The sequence below is a fragment of the Pagrus major genome, chromosome 15 (assembly GCF_040436345.1).
Source record: "Pagrus major chromosome 15, Pma_NU_1.0".
Lineage (NCBI taxonomy): Eukaryota > Metazoa > Chordata > Actinopteri > Spariformes > Sparidae > Pagrus > Pagrus major.
Genome location: NC_133229.1, coordinates 8,879,971 through 8,898,941, shown reverse-complemented (window position 1 = coordinate 8,898,941; position 18,971 = coordinate 8,879,971). Strand labels below are relative to the sequence as shown.

General features: G+C 40.2%; 1 protein-coding gene across 2 annotated transcripts; it reads left to right on the top strand.

The window, feature by feature from the left end:
• The first annotated feature begins 2,761 nt into the window (after nucleotides 1-2,761).
• Nucleotides 2,762-18,081, top strand: elovl5 (ELOVL fatty acid elongase 5). Of its 2 annotated transcripts, none has more exons than XM_073481858.1 (8): nucleotides 2,762-2,861; nucleotides 7,141-7,205; nucleotides 7,583-7,770; nucleotides 10,912-10,989; nucleotides 11,593-11,764; nucleotides 12,334-12,458; nucleotides 13,064-13,198; nucleotides 15,027-18,081. In XM_073481858.1, exons 2-8 carry the CDS (start codon nucleotides 7,148-7,150, stop codon nucleotides 15,153-15,155), a joined length of 885 nt encoding a protein of 294 aa, XP_073337959.1. In that variant the 5' UTR covers nucleotides 2,762-2,861; nucleotides 7,141-7,147; the 3' UTR covers nucleotides 15,156-18,081. The 2 variants fall into 2 exon arrangements, with proteins under 2 accessions (XP_073337959.1, XP_073337961.1); XM_073481860.1 differs by lacking the exon at nucleotides 2,762-2,861 and adding an exon at nucleotides 2,928-2,948.
• The last annotated feature ends 890 nt before the right edge of the window (nucleotides 18,082-18,971 follow it).

Below are 18,971 nucleotides of genomic sequence, written 5' to 3'. Positions count from 1 at the left end.
AATTGAAATAACAAAGTTGTCCAACAGCCAGTACCTGAACCTGTTCATCCACAAGGTGGTGGTATTGAACCACAGCTTTACATAATACTGAGCCGCAGTGACAAATATGAGCTCTACCTCAGTTTGACCTCTTGGACTAGTTAATGATCATGGCTGGTACAGACCCACCCTGTGGAGAGACAAGAAATAGTTTGATGCTGCAGAAGAAATTAAAGTACAGAAATGCCCTTGGACTCACAATATGAATACTGAAAGAATACTGTAACACGAGAACGCCAAAATGACCAAGAAAGGGTTCATTGTCAAGATCGCAAAAGAGCTTCATAGAGTTGGACTCTTGAGTGAAGAAAAATTTGAAAAAAAGTGAGTCAAAAATTGATTAGATGCTTAATTTGAAAACATTTTTATAAACAGTAAATACTGAATGTAGCAGGTCAGTGGATTTTAGTACAGCCATCTGTCGTCACTAATCCGAGGAGAAACGAACCTTTTTCACATCAGACATTTTGACTTGTAATAGAAAGAGCAGGTGTTACTGTGAACACCTGTGCTTTTTCTACTGTGATACTGATTTAATTCAGTACATCACTGCTCTGATCAACATTATTTCCAGCCACAGCAGCAGCAAGAAAAAGCTCTGATAATTCTACTTCTTCATTCATTTAGCCAGAAGCATGACTCCAAATGGATGCTGATGTTGCTGCAGGTGTAAATTAGGCAACTACTTGCTAACATGTTCACTATATGAGCTCAAATGTGATGACATGTCAGTGTTGTGTTTACAGCTCCTTTCTGTTTCCGCCAAGTGGCAAAAAAAATTATTTGATGAGGGTTTGAGTACTTGAGATTTGATTTGGTCTGTAAAACTTTGGGCAGGCCGGGTTAATCTGGGCGGGGGTCAAGCAGAACTCCCTCACTACCACCACTGACATGACCTTAACCCACAACCACTTATCCAGTGAGGCTGCTCAACAGGCCAGACTGTCTCTGTAGTGGGAACTTAGATGTCTAACTGTGTCAGTATATCTTCTGCCCTATTTCTCAGATTCTAACTAGATTTTGTTCCACTTTGTTCTATATTTCCTGATACATATTTTTAAACATATCTATTGGAGGCAGTCAAATACTACATGATAATAAAATAATGACATCTGTAGATGACAGCAGTAATAGTGATCTAATATTATATAGTATAATATCTGACATTAAAAGAGAACATTTTTCTGTATTGGCTGTTTTTAAAGGTGCAATATGTAAAAATTGGCCACCTGTCAAACTCATACTCCAAACAAGCTGGGCAGACTGCCCAAACTGGGAGCTCGGAGGACTGGAGGAGTGCTGGGGCCAGTTTGATGACAGGATTACAGTACCAAGGTGATTCACAGCAGCTCTGAACAGCACTATGACTCCAGGGATGACACGGCAGGTTCAGGCGGGAACAGGAGGGAGAGGTGGGAGGAGGAGGTCAGGCATTAGTCAGCACCCACCTCCGAAGGTCAGAGTTATACCATCAGACTATCAGCTCTCAGGTAGGAGGCGGTCATACAAGTAGGGGTGGGAACCACTGTGTAACTCCCGATACAATTATACATTACATTGCATAAAGAGGGTATCATGATGCTGCTATTCTGTACTAATCGATACATTGCAAGACCCCTAAGAAGACAAGTGCAGGAATTTATTCACTGCATTCTAGTTCGTCAGTTTCACAGAATTTGACAGGAACTAAGATGGAACAATGTAGAAAAAGGTGACGTGTCCATGTCCATGTGTGCCCTCATTATAGCCATGAACTGGCAAAAGGCCGAACTGCCAGAGAGGAGAGCAGTTCTGAAGAATTTTACAGAAGTTAACACCACAAGGAGTCACGAAGTCGTGACTCTGGTACATCACATTGTCATCTGTTTGGAGCGACTGCATGTTTGAATAAAAATGTGTATCGATAATCGTATAGCAAGAGGAAGTTACACAATATACTGCCTTATCAATATTTTGTCCCATGCCTTATTACGAGCAGGGCCGGCGCTAGCTGGTTAGCGTGCTAATTTTAGTAGGTATCTCTGCAACACAGTACGCAGACATCTTTGACTTCACGTTAAAACTGTTATTTCTCCACATTCTGTTGATCATTTGAGTTAAAGGTGAACCAATCAGAAGAGAAAGATCAACATTGACTGATTTTTTATGCATAAATAAAGTAAATAAACAAACTGTCTTCGTTTTCATGACTGAATAAACTGAATAAACAAACTGACCTTAAAGGACAACACAGTTTCATACTGTTTTACTTTGTTGATATGTGGCGGACCCTGCCACCTTTTCTAGCTTCAAACAGAGTTCTGGGACCTTATTTTCGTCCGAGAACAGCTTGTTTATTCAGTTTTGGAAAATATAAAAAAATCTGAGAAAAATTCTTCTCCAAAAACTACACAGTGCCCCTTTTAATTTTTTTATGTTTTTAACCTAAACTTACATATCGCATCTTTAAGTCACACTTTCACTTGAGAAAGCTGACAACAACGTGGGGACAAATGTACAGAAAGTCCAAAAGAGACATGTTAAAGCTGAACCCCACGCTGCTCACACTCTGTCTGCGTATGACTCGGGTTAACTATTCACAGGAATCCTATCAAAATGCAATTACAAGCCCGGCACAGATTGCCTTGATGTCATCTTTTTCACCGTGTGCGTGCGGTTGCAACACACCGGGTCACCTCCTGGCTGCAACTCTCCTGCAGGGCAATGGGCCAGTCTGCGTGTTCCTCCCACTATTTTCCACTGAGCGACAAGGCTGCACATTGTGCTCAGACCGGCCAGCCAGCCAAGGTTACACAGCCGTTTTCTCTCCCCTCCTCGAAAAGGTAGGCAGTCCACGGCACACAGCCGCGTCTCCTCACCCACCACACACCACACTTCGCTCTCAGGGGGGCGGCCGGGGGGACTTGATGGTAAGGCTTTCTATCGTTTTCTCTTGATTCATGTAACGGCGCGTATGGCGTCTGTAAGCGATGAGTTTGGGGGATGCTGAAGCGGTGACCTCTAGGCTGCTGGATGCGATCGACAGGATGCGATAAGTTTTTTTGTTTTGTTTTTTTGTTGTTTTTGTTTTTAAATAAATAATGATGCTGTTTCCTCTCTGGAAGTTTCAGTTATCAGATGAGAGGATGATGTAATGAGACCGCCGCGGTCATCAGCTGAGCCGAGCGCACATCTTGTAGTTGAAGCGGGACCGTAACGGCACAATGCGGGAAGTGCGCTGATCATCACACGTGTGACCCCGATGGAAAAATGAGTTTTTATTACGACGGATGAGAAGCAGGACGCGGGTCTGATCAGCTGCGACACCCCGCTTTTATTTGTCATGCGCTCGCTATCCTGCATACTCATCACATTACCAGCAGAATATGAGTGTAAAGAGATGAACGCCGCAGCACGTACAGCCTGTAGTTATTGAACTGTTGGTGCGAGTGACAGTGGTCAGCACTCACACCTACTTCCTGGTGACAACTTTAAAATGTTGCTTTTGCTGCATGTATGAATAATAATGATATGCACAAACGTGTTGTTATAGGAAACTTCTAGAAAGACATTTCAAATATAAATCTATATCTGCCTGCTAGACTGTACACTGTATATACACATGCTCTGTCTTTTGTGTCAGTATCAATCTCTGCAGTGTACTGACCTGTATATGAGATGGCATACCTGTGTGTGTGTGTGTGTGTGTGTGTGTGTGTGTGTGTATAGAGAGAGAGTTATAGATTTGTCCTAGTTTTAATTTTTAGATCAGTTTTTTAGCTATTTGTTATTTACATTTAATTACTTTATTACTTTGCCATTTTTGAGTGATCTATCTATCTGTCTGTCTGTCTGTCTGTCTGTCTGTCTGTCTATCTATCTGTCTATCTATCTATCTATCTATCTATCTATCTATCTGTCTATCTATCTATCTGTCGGTCTGTCTGTCTGTCTGTCTGTTTGTCTGTCTGTTTTCTAGTCTCATATTAGGGGCGATACACATACAATCTTCTATCACAGTATATGTAATCTTACATTATGATATCGGTATATATAATAATATAGTCAAGTTTATGGGAAAGCCGTAATTGAACAGCTGATAACCGGAGTGCCTGTTTTTGGCTAATCCAGTGAATATAAATAACAAACACAGGCACATCATCACATCGATATATAAAATCTAATAAATTCTGCTAGCTGAGATGAAGCTCTGCCCACAGAGGCCTGATACAATCAGAGATTGTAATGATAGAAAATGTTGATGGTAGAAATGTTTATATTGCTGGACATACTGTCATATCACCCAACCCTTGTTCAAAATCATTCTCAGCTGCAGTGATGAACCCACCTTGTGAGTCCAGATGATGCATTAACAGTTAAGGTAGCTCCTCATTTGATTGTTTAGATGTATTCTGCAGCTTTAAGCTCGCACAGATTCCCTAACTGGCTGCTAACATGCTCTCCTGTTGTGGCTCATCATGCTCTGATTAAGGCCTTGCAGATTATCATTTTTTGGTGCAGCCTAATGCGTCTCTGATAATCAGAGCACGGATATTACTGCACTGGGGTTGATCAGAATAAGCCATATTTTGTCCTGTAGGCAAGTGATTATGGACAAATGCAACTATTAGTAATATTGTCCAGTGAGGCGTTCACCAAAAGCATGAAGAGTTCAATAAACTTGGGTACATGTTGCGCAATGTTTACAAGGAAGTCATTCAGACATTACTCTTATTACATAATACATACAGTACAGTATGTGTTCCTTGGATGCTGTTGCACAACTGAGATTTCAAAATTATTTGCAGGATTTAAGTAAATACCTCTTTATATGGATTAAAGAAATGTATTGAATGAATGTAAACAAAGTCACTGGTGTGCCCCCTCAGGTCTTTTAGTCATATTTCAATATCATATGACTGTATATAAGAGCAGCGTGCAGATTGAATTGAGATGCTTTAGCTAAATTTGATAGAGCTGCTCACATTTCTGTCCATTAAGTCCAAGTCGAAGGTTATCGGTCAAAATCAGGCATGTGATCTGAACTTTTGTTCAGGAATGTGTGCGCAGGCCGATGTACGGACGTTCACACGGTCCTCCGCGCATATATTGTATGGGACATTAGCTCACATCTGTCGGAGGCAAACACAGAACAGACCAGAGTCCATATTTGGTCTTGTGTTATCTCCACAGCTGTAGACACAGGTGTGGAGACTGTCCAGCGGTGCAGCAGTCTGTGACGTGATTGGACTGAATTGAATGTATAGCTCGAAAACATGTCAGTGAAAATGAAAGAACGCAAGACATTTCTTTGGCTGCGAGGAGGTATCTTGTGCAAAGTGAAGTGAACACAGTGATACAGCAGGGTCTTGCAAACAATATAAAGGCCTGCAGGGCTGTGCAAACACCTCTTGGGTGATAATGAATAAAGAGTGTCTGCCTGAGCGTTATCAGGTTTACACTAAGGAAATCAACTGCAGGGATTTGTGAAGCTTTTGCTCTGCAGTGTCACAACTTTATTTGACCCTTAAAAACCAGAGGATGTAGAGGATGATTGGTCCAGAGTTGTGTGAGAAAGCTCCATAAGTGCGATTACAAAATATGATTGAAAGGAAGTGAATTTTTGGAAAAAGTCCTCGTGCAACTTCACATGTTCGTCCGGGCTAAGATGTTGCTCAGGTAATAACAATATATCTGTGTGATGAATGATCCAGCTGTTAACATCCAGACAGGCATTTAAAAGTACTTCTGCTTTATATCACAGGGTTCATCTGAATGTCACAATCACGGGAATGGAATCCAATATTTTATTGTAAATTACAGATACTGTTGATGGAAAAAAAGTACCCTCGGGGCAGAAAAACCAAACTTTTTGACATTTGTTTAAATCAGTGCTGGATATGCCAAATGTGTTTGAGACTCTCACAAAGGACAGCGTGATCAACAGCAGATGTGAACAATAATGCACCACCACAATGTGACGGCTTTGGCAAGATGCGCAAAGGTTCAGAGAAGTTTTTGTCAAAGTAAATGTAGCAGCGCTGCCAGTGCCAGCGAACAAGATTTTGCCTTCATAAAAACCTGGAGGACATCAGCAGTAATAAATCTACACATTTAGACATCCTCATTATCTTCAACATTCTCAAAGCCAGAGAATCACGGTAAAGCAGTCGCTCTTGAATAGAAATTTGGTTATAGTCCGAACACATCTGCCTCCTGGCTTCTTGCTTCATGTCCCAGACAGATAGGCCACATTTAAGTTGTTGTTTGAAACAGGAACATAAAAGACCAGTTATTGGGACATCAGACATGGAGAATGCAGGTGGACAGGTTAGAGCACAAACAGACAAAAACACAGATGAGTCTAAAGAAAACATTAGATATGTGCCAGAGTAATGACAGACTAGCATCAGTGCTAAGAAAAGCAGGTAGAATGTAAAATATGTGACTCATAATGACAAACCTACAGGCACTTATCACCCCACTGAGCATTTTAGCGTCTTTTAGCTTGTTTTGGTTTACCAGCTCGAAACATTAGTCACTCTTCGCTATCATCAACATTGTTACTAGCCGCTCTTTTCAACTGAAAAGCTCAGATACACTCACTGTACAATACCTGCTCAGCTCCTATTGACGACCAGACAAAGTTAGCGACTAGCTGGTAAACATAGTGGATCGATTAACAGTCAGAGATGTCCCTCAGGAGCTGGTGGAGACCAGAACTGAGCTAAAAAGAGAGTGAATGTTGGACTTACATTCGTCAGGTAACCAGAAAAATTAAAATGAATGTTGCTCCATGTCTGCTGGATGTGTAAATTGGCAAGTGTTGATTAACACCTTTATGAAACAAATAATCTTGTTGTGCTAGAAGTCGGTTGTTAGTTTATTTTAGCAGACTCCATTTCTTAACCAACGTTAGCTACTGTTGCTCTCTGTTAGCGGAGTTCTTCACAAAGAAATCCACAGTCCAGTAGCATTAAACAACTGAAACCAATCATCCACAGGCTTGTATAGACAACCATCACGTCACATTACAATCTGCTCACATATGGCCAATAAAAAAGTGATGGATGTAAAGCATGTAATGGATGAGTGAGCTAACATTATGCGTTGTGTTGTCAGGTGACAAATGGAGACCTTCAATCATAAACTGAACATTTACTTCGAGACATGGATGGGTCCCCGAGGTAAGACAACTTTATCTTGTCATCCTGTGGCTATGTAAGATCTGTTGCTCTTATCTCTGAGTGTTTTCCACCAAAATGTTGCCAATATAATGATTACTGCAAAAGTTCAGACACTACTTCCATGAAGGTAAACATTACCTGAAAACTTTGACCGAAGTCCGTCATTACACGCTGTACTTGCTGTATGCACTTGCAATTTAATTCTGCAGGGGTTTTTCACCTTGTTGCTGCTGACCTTTCTAGGTGTTGAGCAAACATCCCTCGCTGTGCACTGCTGCAGCTTTTCACTTTTCAAGTTCTTCTGCAGTAACCAATGAGGCGCCTCCTCTTGATCTACAGTAGCAATAAAAACTGGCCTTGTTATCTCCATATTTCAGATCAGCGGGTGCGGGGATGGCTGCTGCTAGACAACTACCCACCAACCTTTGCACTCACAGTCATGTACCTTCTGATCGTGTGGATGGGGCCCAAGTACATGAAACACCGGCAGCCGTACTCCTGCAGAGGCCTCCTGGTGCTCTACAATCTGGGCCTCACGCTCCTGTCCTTCTACATGGTCTATGAGGTAAACAGACTGCTTGGCACTGAGAGACGTGTCAAAGTAAAGCAATCACTGCAGCGTCACATTACAGACAAACAATAGAACAATAAAGAGGAAATCAACCTGAACTAGAGCTGCATACTCACTTACAACTCAAGTGTGTGAATATGACAAGATGTAATGTGTGGGCTATAGTGCTGCAGGAATTAGCCATAAAACCTGGAAATACATTAGCATCTTTGCAGATCTGCTTCATCTTGAAGTCAATAGGTTTTTTGAATGGGTTTTCGGTTTGATGCCTGAAATAAGGTCTGTGGTTACCGCAAGCTCAAGAGACTTTCACGTTTTGTTGTCAGTAAATACCCCACTTGTGAATTTTAAAGCTATAACATATTTATAAAGGCGGATGTTAACAAGTGGCTAAATGAGACTGCAGAAGTTTATGGGGACATTAATGGCAACTAACTAGATTTTATTTGCGAATTATTCCAAAGTACAAGTATAGTATAGGTTCGTAGAAAGCTTAGTGGCGTTGACGTTGAAGTCACACAACCGCATTGTAGTGAATTTATAGTCTATAATATTAGCTTTCTACTTCTGCCGATTGCATTTACGCTTCAGAAATCATCAGTGGTGTTCATTTGTGAGGATTATCTTGCTGAACAAAGGATGTATATATCATAAGCTTGTGTCTGCCACAGAGTTTATTTTCTGTGATGATCAAAAATCCAATTGAAAAATCCCGTCAACTTTTTGATGAGGGGAACCAGGGTGATGCTAACCTCCAGGTTAGCCTACAAAAATACATCATCCCTGCAGCACTCTGTATATGTTTAATCATAGGAATACTTTCACATACAAAAATTCATGTTTCGTTTTCTTGCCAGAGTTATTTGAGATGATTGATACCACTCTCATGTGTACACGTTTAATATTAAGCTAGAGTAAGTAGAAAGTTAGCTTAGCATCAAGCATGAAGGCAGGGGGAAACAGCTAGCAGGGCCCTGCCCAAAGTACCAGCATCCCAATATCAGTACCTTTGAAGCCCACTACTTTACATATCATGTCTCCTTTGTTAACTACTAACTTCTGGTGTTTTGTCATACTAAGCTCTCGATGCTAAGCTAAGATAACATAGCAGTAGGATTAGGTGACGTATTTAGCAGACAGGTAAGAGAATGGTATCAATCTTCTCATCTAACTCTCAGCAACAAAGCAAATTTCCTATTGCATTAGGTATTTAACTGTTTCTTTAACACTTGACTCTGATTAGACGAGGGCCTGTGGCTACTCTTTTGCTGAAAGCCACCATGAGAGACAATGCTATCAGGGAGTGAGAGGGACACAGCTGGACGCTGACAGGCTCATTGTTTCAGCCATCAAATCCCTCATATATGCCCTCACAGACATCAGCACAGCCCCCTATTGTTTGCTCAAAAACTGCCTTTTTATAAACAGCTGACTATATAACTGAAATTGATAGAGGCACTGATGGAAACAAAAAATGGAATTAGATTCTTATTTGCCGTAGCCAGACTGAGCTTATCACAGTGATCGTATCTGTTGTTTTCGTGTACATGTGGAAGCGGCAGGAACAAAGTGTTTTCGTGCTCATGCGCTGGAGGTCTAAAGTATCTGTACTCTCCTCCCCATCCAGCAGGTTTCTTGTCTTTCTGTCTGCATTGCGTAAGGCCCCAGTGGACTGTTGGCTGTGAGATTCATTAGACCCTGTACTCTGACAATGCCCCAGCCGTGGGGTGAACTTTTGGCAGTCCAAAATCAATGCCACCTGATGTGAATCAAAGTACAGGGCGGTTTTGTTCTTGTCAGCTTTCCAGGGAACAGAGGTCCATCACATAACGATTGTGATTACAACTGATTGTGATGAATTTGGATTATTTATAGGCTGGCTAATGCTACTGTGAGTCTGAAGAAAGAATCGAAGAGTTATATCTTTTCAATATATCAATTCATGTTTAAAAAAACGGGCTGCAATTCATTCTGTTGCTGGTTCTCTGCTGGTGGCAGTTTCTTGGCTCTGGGGTTCGTTAGTGAAGTCTTTTACAGCAGCAGACAAAGACAGCGGGTCTATATTGATTTGGTGAATCAGCACGAAGCCGCGGCATCTACGTGCATTTGAATATTTATTCTTTAAAGCGACACTGATTTTTACACGTATAGATTAGTTTACTTGTCACAGGGAGTGCTACTCAACTTATGAACACAGCGGTGTAATGTCTTTTGTGGCTTTTGTCAAGTCTGGAAAAATAATCCTGCTGATGTCAACCTCTTGCAGTCATGGTGTGTGTGATGTTCTGTTGTGTCTAATTTGTTTACTTTGTGTAATGTTGTGCTGTCGTTGTATATAACTCCACCAATTTTACACATTAAAGTGTGTTTGCATGTCTTGGGGAGTCCTTCTGCATAAGTGAAAAAGTAGTTTACAGCCTTTTCTGGCTCTACAAAGATGCATGCAATCTCGTGAATTTCCTCCATTGATGTGACTCTGTGGCTGAGTTGAATTGTGGGTAATGTAGGAGCCAGGTTAGAAAAAGGCATAGAATAAAAAAGGTGATATCTCTGGTTCTGCTGCTGTATTGATTGGTATTACTTATTTTTTTAAACTGACCATAATGAGTCCAACAGTGTTATAGGAGTGCAATGTTAGACCAGTGGTCTGCTTTTCAAACCTCACAAGCATTGTAGCCTCTGAGTGGCATCACTGGAGGCAATTTTACAGATTACATGCAGCTTCCTCAGGAGCCACAAAAGACTTCATAGTACTGTTTCCACACAGGCATTAGTACTCCCGAAGACCTGTAAACACACTTTAATGTGTAAAATTGGTGGAGTTACCCTTTATCATATCATCCAGTGTATTTCAGAATGAGCTCATGATGTTTTTACTTCCTAATTAGATCAGATATTAATATATTGTATCCAACGTCAGCAGTTAAAGATCAAAGATCAAACTGATCCGACTTGCTGTCTGTCTGTGCTTGTGTTTATCACTTGGCAGAGAAAGTCACATTTTACAACCTCATATCTTTCGAGTGTCACTTTTGCATTGGCATTTGTGCGTCACTTTTTCTGTGTGTGTATGTATGTATTCGAGGATTTGTTGGAATATCCATTCATGCTTTATCTTAATGGCTTTTCCTTCAGCTTGTTACTGCTGTGTGGTACGGTGGCTACAATTTCTACTGCCAGGACACTCACAGTGCACAGGAAGTGGATAATAAGGTGGGTCAGCTTTACACAAATCCACCTTTACATTTATTGCTGGTGATTTTATTTTCATTTGATCACATCTTTGACGTCACTTCATGAAACCCAATACGGTTTCTTGACATAATAAACAATATAGTAAAGACATAAATACCAGTTTCTGTAGACAGCAGCACAGCTTGAACACATTTATAATATTAAAGTGTCTGTATCTTTCAAATCTACTGCTCTCATTTCTATGGGCGGGTACCTGTAATTCCCAGCAGATAAGCTGCAGAAACACGGAGTCAATTTAATCTAACTCATGTCACCATGATGACTCTTCAGTGTCCCTACTGAGCTCTGCAGTGGAGCTGAAAACAAGGCTCACAGTGAAAAGTGCACAACTTTGCAGTCCTGCAGTGATTAAATAAAAAGTTTATCAATATGTCACTCCGACAGATTGTTAAATTGCTTTATGATTCACCTTGAACTTCCAAGGACACATAGCTCCTTATCACCTTGTATGATGAGTAGTGTGTGTGTGGATTTTTAATGAGCTTTACCACTTTTATTTATTATTTATTATTTATTTATTTATTACATTTATCTCTATATTGTGTTGCTGTTTCCTTTCAGATCATAAATGTCCTTTGGTGGTACTACTTCTCCAAACTCATTGAGTTCATGGACACCTTTTTCTTCATACTACGGAAGAATAATCACCAGATCACCTTTCTTCACATCTACCACCACGCCAGCATGCTGAATATCTGGTGGTTTGTTATGAACTGGGTACCCTGCGGCCACTGTGAGTGTTTTAACACAACTTTGCCCTCCAGTGACTCAAATCTTTCCAGTAACAGCATTTACCGTTTGGCTTTGAAGGGAGCTAAATAATTCAAGTGCTCTAGTGTTAAACCCATTAGCCCTGAAAAGAGTCTGTTTTCCCCACAAAAAACAGTCCTAAGGACACAAAGTGACACTTATTGACCTGAGCACTGCTGCACTGCACTGCTGTATAACATACTTTTTTGGGCTTTTCTATTCAAGTTGTGCAGAAGTTATGACTTTGTCATTAATGCCCCTTTTACTGTTGAGTTGAATATAATATGGCATGTCTGATCTATATAAACATGTTTAATTATTTGTGAGACGTTCACTGCTTTATTTCTGTATTACATTACTGTTAACATTATGGTTTCTATCGATTTTACTTGAACTCTATAGTAATTGTTCCAAACAGAGCAGGCTAATGAAGCGTTTGTTATTCCCTGTATGATCACTGCACTCCTGAATGCCAGGCATTTGCCGATTACTGACAGTAATTGCTCGCTGTAGATGAATAACTTCCTGTGTCTCTCCTCTGTGTCTCGTCAGCGTACTTCGGTGCCTCCCTAAACAGCTTCGTCCACGTCGTAATGTATTCTTACTACGGCCTCTCAGCCATCCCAGCCATGCGGCCGTACCTTTGGTGGAAGAAGTACATCACACAGTTCCAGCTGGTGGGTTCATCCCTGTGGTGGAAGATATATCCAGATCCTTTACTTGAGTAAAAGTAGCAATACCACATTGTAAAAAAGTACTCCATTACATATAGATGTCCTGCATGCTAAAGCTTAAAGTTTAGTGTGTAGGATTTAGGGTGGTCTGGGGGCAGAAATTGAATATAATTGTGTTTTTATTAGTGTATTATTACCTGAAACAGAGAATCGTTGTAGCGTCACCCAGTTCACCCAATACTTGATTAAAGGTACTTATTATTATATTATTATTTTAATAAATTAAGTTATTTTCCACCGTCTTCCCTTGTTTTACCTAAAAAAAAAAAAAAGTACTTTCGGTCTTTTTGTTTGATCGGATATAGCTAGTTGTTGAAAGTGTTTGTGGACTATTTTCTGCAGCATCCTCTTCAGCTTTAATACAGTGCAGACACTTTTACACTAGATATTTTAGGCTCGGGATCAATATTACGTTTCTGTATGCTCTCTGGGTCACCTTCTCACTCTAGTATGTTTGTGTGTGTGTGTGCGTGTGTGTGTGTGTGTGTGTGTGTGTGTGTGTGTGTGTGTGTGTGTGTGTGTGTGTGTGTGTTGTGTTTCCCCCACAGATCCAGTTCTTTTTAACCATGTCCCAGACAATATTTGCAGTCATATGGCCATGTGACTTCCCCAAGGGATGGCTTTACTTCCAAATAAGTTACATGGTCACGCTAATTTTCCTGTTCTCAAACTTCTACATTCAGGTCAGTTGTTTTTCCATTTTTAAACATTCTTTTAATGATTTTAAAGGATAACTCTGGTGATAATTTCTAATGGTCAACAAATCAGTTCCCACTGACATCAATGCCAAGTGGTCCTATGTTCACAGCTTCCTATGTTCCAAGAGTCCTATGTTCCCCGTATCTATGTTCCCAGATCATTTATTCCCAGCATTCTATGTACACAGGGTCATATGTTTCCAGAGTCCTAGCTTCCCTGTGTCCTATGTTCCCAGATCATATGTTCCATTCCCAGGGTCCTATGTTCCCAGAGTCCTATGTTCTCAGGGTTCTATGTTACCATTATCCTAGGTTCCCATGGTCCTATCTTCCCAGAGTCCTTTATTCTCCACTACTATGTTCCCAGAATCATTTGTTCCCAGAGTCCTTTGTTCCCAGGGTCACATGTTCCCAGAGTCCTATTTTCCCTGTGTCTATATTTGTAACGTCCTATGTTCCCAGGGTCCTATGCTCCTGCGTCTATGTTCCCAGAGCCCTATGTTCCCCACATCAATGTTCCTAGAGTCCCATGTTCCCCCGTGTCTATACCAGATCCTATGTTCCTTACATCCTGTGTTCTCAGAGTCCCATGTTCCATGTGTTTATGTTCCCAGATCCTATGGTCCCAGTGTCCTTTGTTCCTCGCATCCATGTTTCCAGAGTCCCATGTTCAGCATATTTATGTTTCCAGTGTCCTATGTTCCCAGGGTCTAATGTTCCCCTGGCTATGTTACCAGATCCTATGTTCCCAATGTCCTATGTTCCCAGGGTTCTATGTTCCCAGTATCCTAGGTTCCTATGGTCCTATCTTCCCAGAATCATTTGTTCCCGGGTCCTATGTTCCCTGCATCCTAGGTTTCCTGAGTCCTATGTTTCTGTATCTATGTTCCCAGAATCCTTTATTCCCAGAGTCCTTTGTTCCCAGGGTCACATGTTCCCAGAGTTCTATTTTCCCTGTATCTAAATTCCTAGCGTCCAATGTTCCCAGAGACCTTTACTCCTGCGTCTATGTTCCCAGAGCCCCATGTTCCACGGATCTATGTTCCCATCATCTTACGTTCCCCGCATCCATGTTCCTAGAGTCCCATGTTCCCTGAGTCTGTTACCAGATCCTATGTTCCTGACATCCTATTTTCTCAGAGTCCTATGTTCCGTGTGTTTATGTTCCCAGATCATATGTCCCCAGTGTCCTATGTTCCTTGCATTTATGTTCCCAGGGTCCAATGTTCCCCCGGCTATGTTACCAGATTCTATGTTCCCAACGTCCTATGTTCTCAGATTCCTATGTTCCCAGGGTCCTGTGTTCCCCACATCTATGTTCCCAAATCAGAAGTTCCCAACATCCTATGTTCTCAGAGTCCTATGTTCCCTGTGTTTATGTTCCCAGATCCTATGTTCTCAGAGTCCTATATTCCCAGGGTCCTATGGTACCACCACCCTATGTTCTCCATGTCTATGTTCCTAGAGTCCTGTGGTCCCCAATTCAGTTTTCTATCAAAAACATTAACCCTCCTATATGAGAGTTGTTGTTGTTGTTGTTGTTGTTGTTGTTGTTTTTATCGTAACATATTGACCAGTAGTTTACAAATAACATCAACAAAATTGTGGTGAAGCTATGTACTGGTTGCGACATTTTGCGTGTTCTAGTGTTCTCTGTTGGACAAGCGATGTGATGAAGACAGTTTATAAATTACTTCCAAACTACTATCTCACATTGTAAATAGACATTTGTATAACAGTAATTACATTTAACCTATTGACCTGAATCATTTTTAACACTGTGTTCTGTCTGCTTTACTCTCTCTTACATAAGACTTACAACAAGCACAGTGCGTCTCTAAGGAAGGAGCACCAGAACGGCTCTCCTCTATCAACAAATGGACATGCAAATGGGACGCCATCGATGGAGCACACTGCACACAAGAAACTGAGAGTGGATTGACATTTGAGAAACCGTCACCCAATTCTCACTGTAGTGCGTTAGCTAATGCTGCTAGGAGGTATCTTCTTATCTAGAATAGTCTTGCACTTGAGATGAAAGCCATAGCCACATTACATACAGAGACTTACCATGTTTTTACACACATTCCTACTCATGGTATTTAAGTATTCACTTAATATATTTAAAGACAATTGTAGTATGGTTGAAACTGCACAACATGCCCCCCCCCATTCTCAGTCCAAAGCAAAATCTCCTTCTTGCTACCAGCAAACAAACATTTTGACTCATCCCATGATGCTTTATACACAGACGGTCCAAAGATGACAGCTCCTGTGAGGGTGTTGGCAGCTGAAGGTCTCATCACACTCAATGACATTCTGTCTCAACAACCTAAGGGACAATGAAAATAACACAGTGCTTACTGTGGTCCTTAATGTGTAACTAGAGCATGCATCTTATGTCTTGCTTTATCTCACTCTTGCCTGCGCTGTTGCATAATCCTAAAGTTTGCCCTGTGTAATACAATAATGCATTTTATTGACAGGTTGTAACAGCAGAAGCTGCATTTTGCTGAATATTTGCAGAGCAGGGTTTCCAAAGTGGAATATTGAGCCATCGAACCAAAGCATAACCAAAGCAAAGTGTACTGCATATGCTAGGATTCATATTCAAACCAGTTTAAGACACAGTGTTAGAGGGTAGTTAGTGTACACATTTTAAACTTAGTTCTCCTTGACATCCCCCATGTTACAAAAACATTTTTCCTCTTTTCACACTGTGTTATATATACTGTAGCTTTATCCAGTAAATACAATTAGAACTTGAATTCATTGACATTAATTAAATAAGGCGATGCACATTAGGTCTGCAGTGCAGCTGCTTATTGGTAATATTTAGGTATCAAATTTATCAAGTGAATATACAATTCAGTGCTTAAAACTCAAATATCTTATATCCAGATAAAAGTTACTTTATAATTGAGAGTTAAAGCTCATTATCGACCATGGAAACAGTAGTTAAAAAAAAAACAATCTCATCAGGAGCTCCATTTAGTAGATGCTCTGGAGCTTTTGATTATAACATCTTCCCCAATACATGTACCTTGTCCAGTTGTAATGAAAATTAGGGCTGCAGCTACCAACTATTTTCATTGCCAATCAATTAGTTGTTTGGTCTATAAAATGTCGGAAAACCTTGAAAAATGTCAACAAGTTTTCTTAAGTATTTCCTGATTTCAGAACCTGGAATCAAAGAATTTAAACTTGTTTCGATTAAAAAATTACTCAAACTGAATCAATTATCAAAATACTCTGCAATTAATTTAACATGCATGGTTATAATAGTTGCAGCTCTCACGGGAAGTCTTTAAAATGCTCAGGAAAATGGCAATGTAAACATCTACAATTGTGTAAACCACATCTGCTGAGGAAGACCATGTGAAAAGCTCCAAAACAGCCGCTAAATGGACCTTGCGGTGGAGTGGTTCTATCAAACACTTTACAGTTGCTTTTTACATAGTACATACATAAAAAGGGTGCCTTCTGGACAAGTTGATTTGGTTTCTAATGTAGCATTTTTCATCTTTTCAATCTACTATCACAAGATTCATGTTGGTCCACTGTAGACTAACATGTGTCAGACGTCCTGTTCAAATCCTGTGCCTGACTCTTAGTTTCTTTTCTTTTTTAAATATCAAAAGTCCTGAGCGATCATTCCCAACTTAACATACAGTAAACACAATAAACATGTTTATCTTACGTTGAAGGAATAGTTGGGAAAAATGCTTGTTCATTTTCTTTCATTGGAAGATCAATACCACTTTCATGTCTGTAGGCTATGATCTGAAGCTATAGCTAGCAGCCTGCTAGCTTAGCTTAGCACAAACACTGAAAAAGCCTTGCCTGGCTGTGTCAAAGGGTAACAAAACCCGCCAACCGTAACCTCAAAAGCTCAATTTAGATTTTCTTACCTTTGGACAGAGTCAGGCAAGCTGTTTCCCCCGTTTCCAGTCTTTAGCCTTGTAGCATAAAAATACGACTGATATCAATCTTCTCATTCAACTCAAGCCAAGAAAGGAAACAAGCCTATATGTATTTTCCCAAAACATTGAACTATTCCTGAGACATTTTCCACAACATGAACTCTTTCTCATTTTATCATATTAACATGATTTCTTTTAAGTAAAAACAACAACAATGTCAATACATGAGAATGAAATGCGAGGTGTTCCGTATGTTAATGTTACTTTCTTGAAACCATTGCCAGGGGTCTGCATATTTAATGCTGGTTTAGAAAACAAAGGTAGGCTACAAGGATGTTTGAATTATGAGCTCTGTAAATCTGACACCCTCGCCACGGTGCACTGCTGCGCTGCTCTACCATGTCGATTCAATATAACGAGGTACTGTAAGGCCTTAACCACTGAATGAGCATGACATGTTGCTCAAACGTATAGGTGACCTAGATTCACGTTCACTGCATCAGAAATTATTGTTAAAAATCTGAATAATACATACAGAGGTCACATTTTCTCCGCATGATGAATCTGGTCCACAGATGTCTGCCGTTTAACATGCATGACCCATATCTACTCTTAAACTGAACTGTAGATATTTTTCTTCTTAATTCCCAGCTACATGCCATCCTTGTTACAGTTTCTCCTTTGTACAAGATGATAGCGCTGAAGATAACAGGGTTTATATTTTTAAGGGCAGAATTAGCATTAAAGTACTCCCCAATTAATGAAGGCCAAGGAAGCATACAGCTATTTAAGCTAATTAGATACTGCAAACTAAGGGCCTACGTTTTAAACTGTTAAAATAAATATATATATTTTCTGAAAATTGGGGTAAATCTGGGTTTACTTGTTGTGATTCATGCTTTACTCGCTGTAACACATTAAAAACAAACTCAGATTGTAAAGCCATATGTTTTCAGATTGTTTTTCTTCCTTGAAAATGATGTAAATGATGCAAATAATGTTGCTCGAAGACAGAAAAAATGACTATAACGAGAGCTGAGAGTTCATTTATTAGCCATGTTAACGGCTCTGTTGATGGCACTGGTAGTTTGTTGGTAGGTTCAAATGTTAGCACACTATCGCTCAAAACAAAGATGGTGAACACGGTAATCATTATAGCATTTTAGCATGCTGACTTTACCGTTTAGTTCAAAGCATTTCAAGGTTGTAGTTTTTTAATTTTAATGGCAGTAAAGTGGTGTTATTAACAAAATATTATAACAATGTTTTATCAGAGTAATATGGAATCATCAAGGGATGCTTCTTTAATCAAATACACAAAGACTCTTAGGTGAATAAAATGTCACTGTCACGTCATTGTCAAAAACCTGTCTGTAACTCTATTACAACTTGTTTACAGAGAGTAAGATCAAGCTACTATGTGTGGATGTTAAAAGTGCAATATGTAAGAATTGGCCAGCTGTCTAATTCATACTACAAACAAAAAGGGGGCAGCATATCACCAGAATAACTGCTAACTGTAGCTGCTGTTAGCTCAGTTAGCCGTCCATCTAGCTGACTGGATTGGGAGCTCAGAGCACCGGGGCAGTGTAGACGTTTACACCACTAGCACAGGAGTTAAGGACAGTTTAAATATTACGTTTTTACATAAAAAAGATTGTTAAATTATTTTTTACCTCCAGATGTTGTTAGCAAAAAACAAATCCGACATCATATACTCCTCCTTTAGTGAAGGGGGAAGTTAGAAGAGGACAAATGCTTCCCCAAGTTAATCATTTTGGATTTTCAGACATTCAATCAAGTCTTTCATATTGAGTACCAGCGATAGTAATTCA

Excerpts from the sequence above, each read along its gene's own strand:
- elovl5 (XM_073481858.1), top strand. The coding sequence starts at position 7,148 with ATGGAGACCTTCAATCATAAACTGAACATTTACTTCGAGACATGGATG. Across the intron at positions 10,990-11,592 it reads CACAGGAAGTGGATAATAAG|ATCATAAATGTCCTTTGGTG; the intron begins GTGGGTCAGCTT and ends GTTTCCTTTCAG. Across the intron at positions 13,199-15,026 it reads TCTCAAACTTCTACATTCAG|ACTTACAACAAGCACAGTGC; the intron begins GTCAGTTGTTTT and ends CTCTTACATAAG.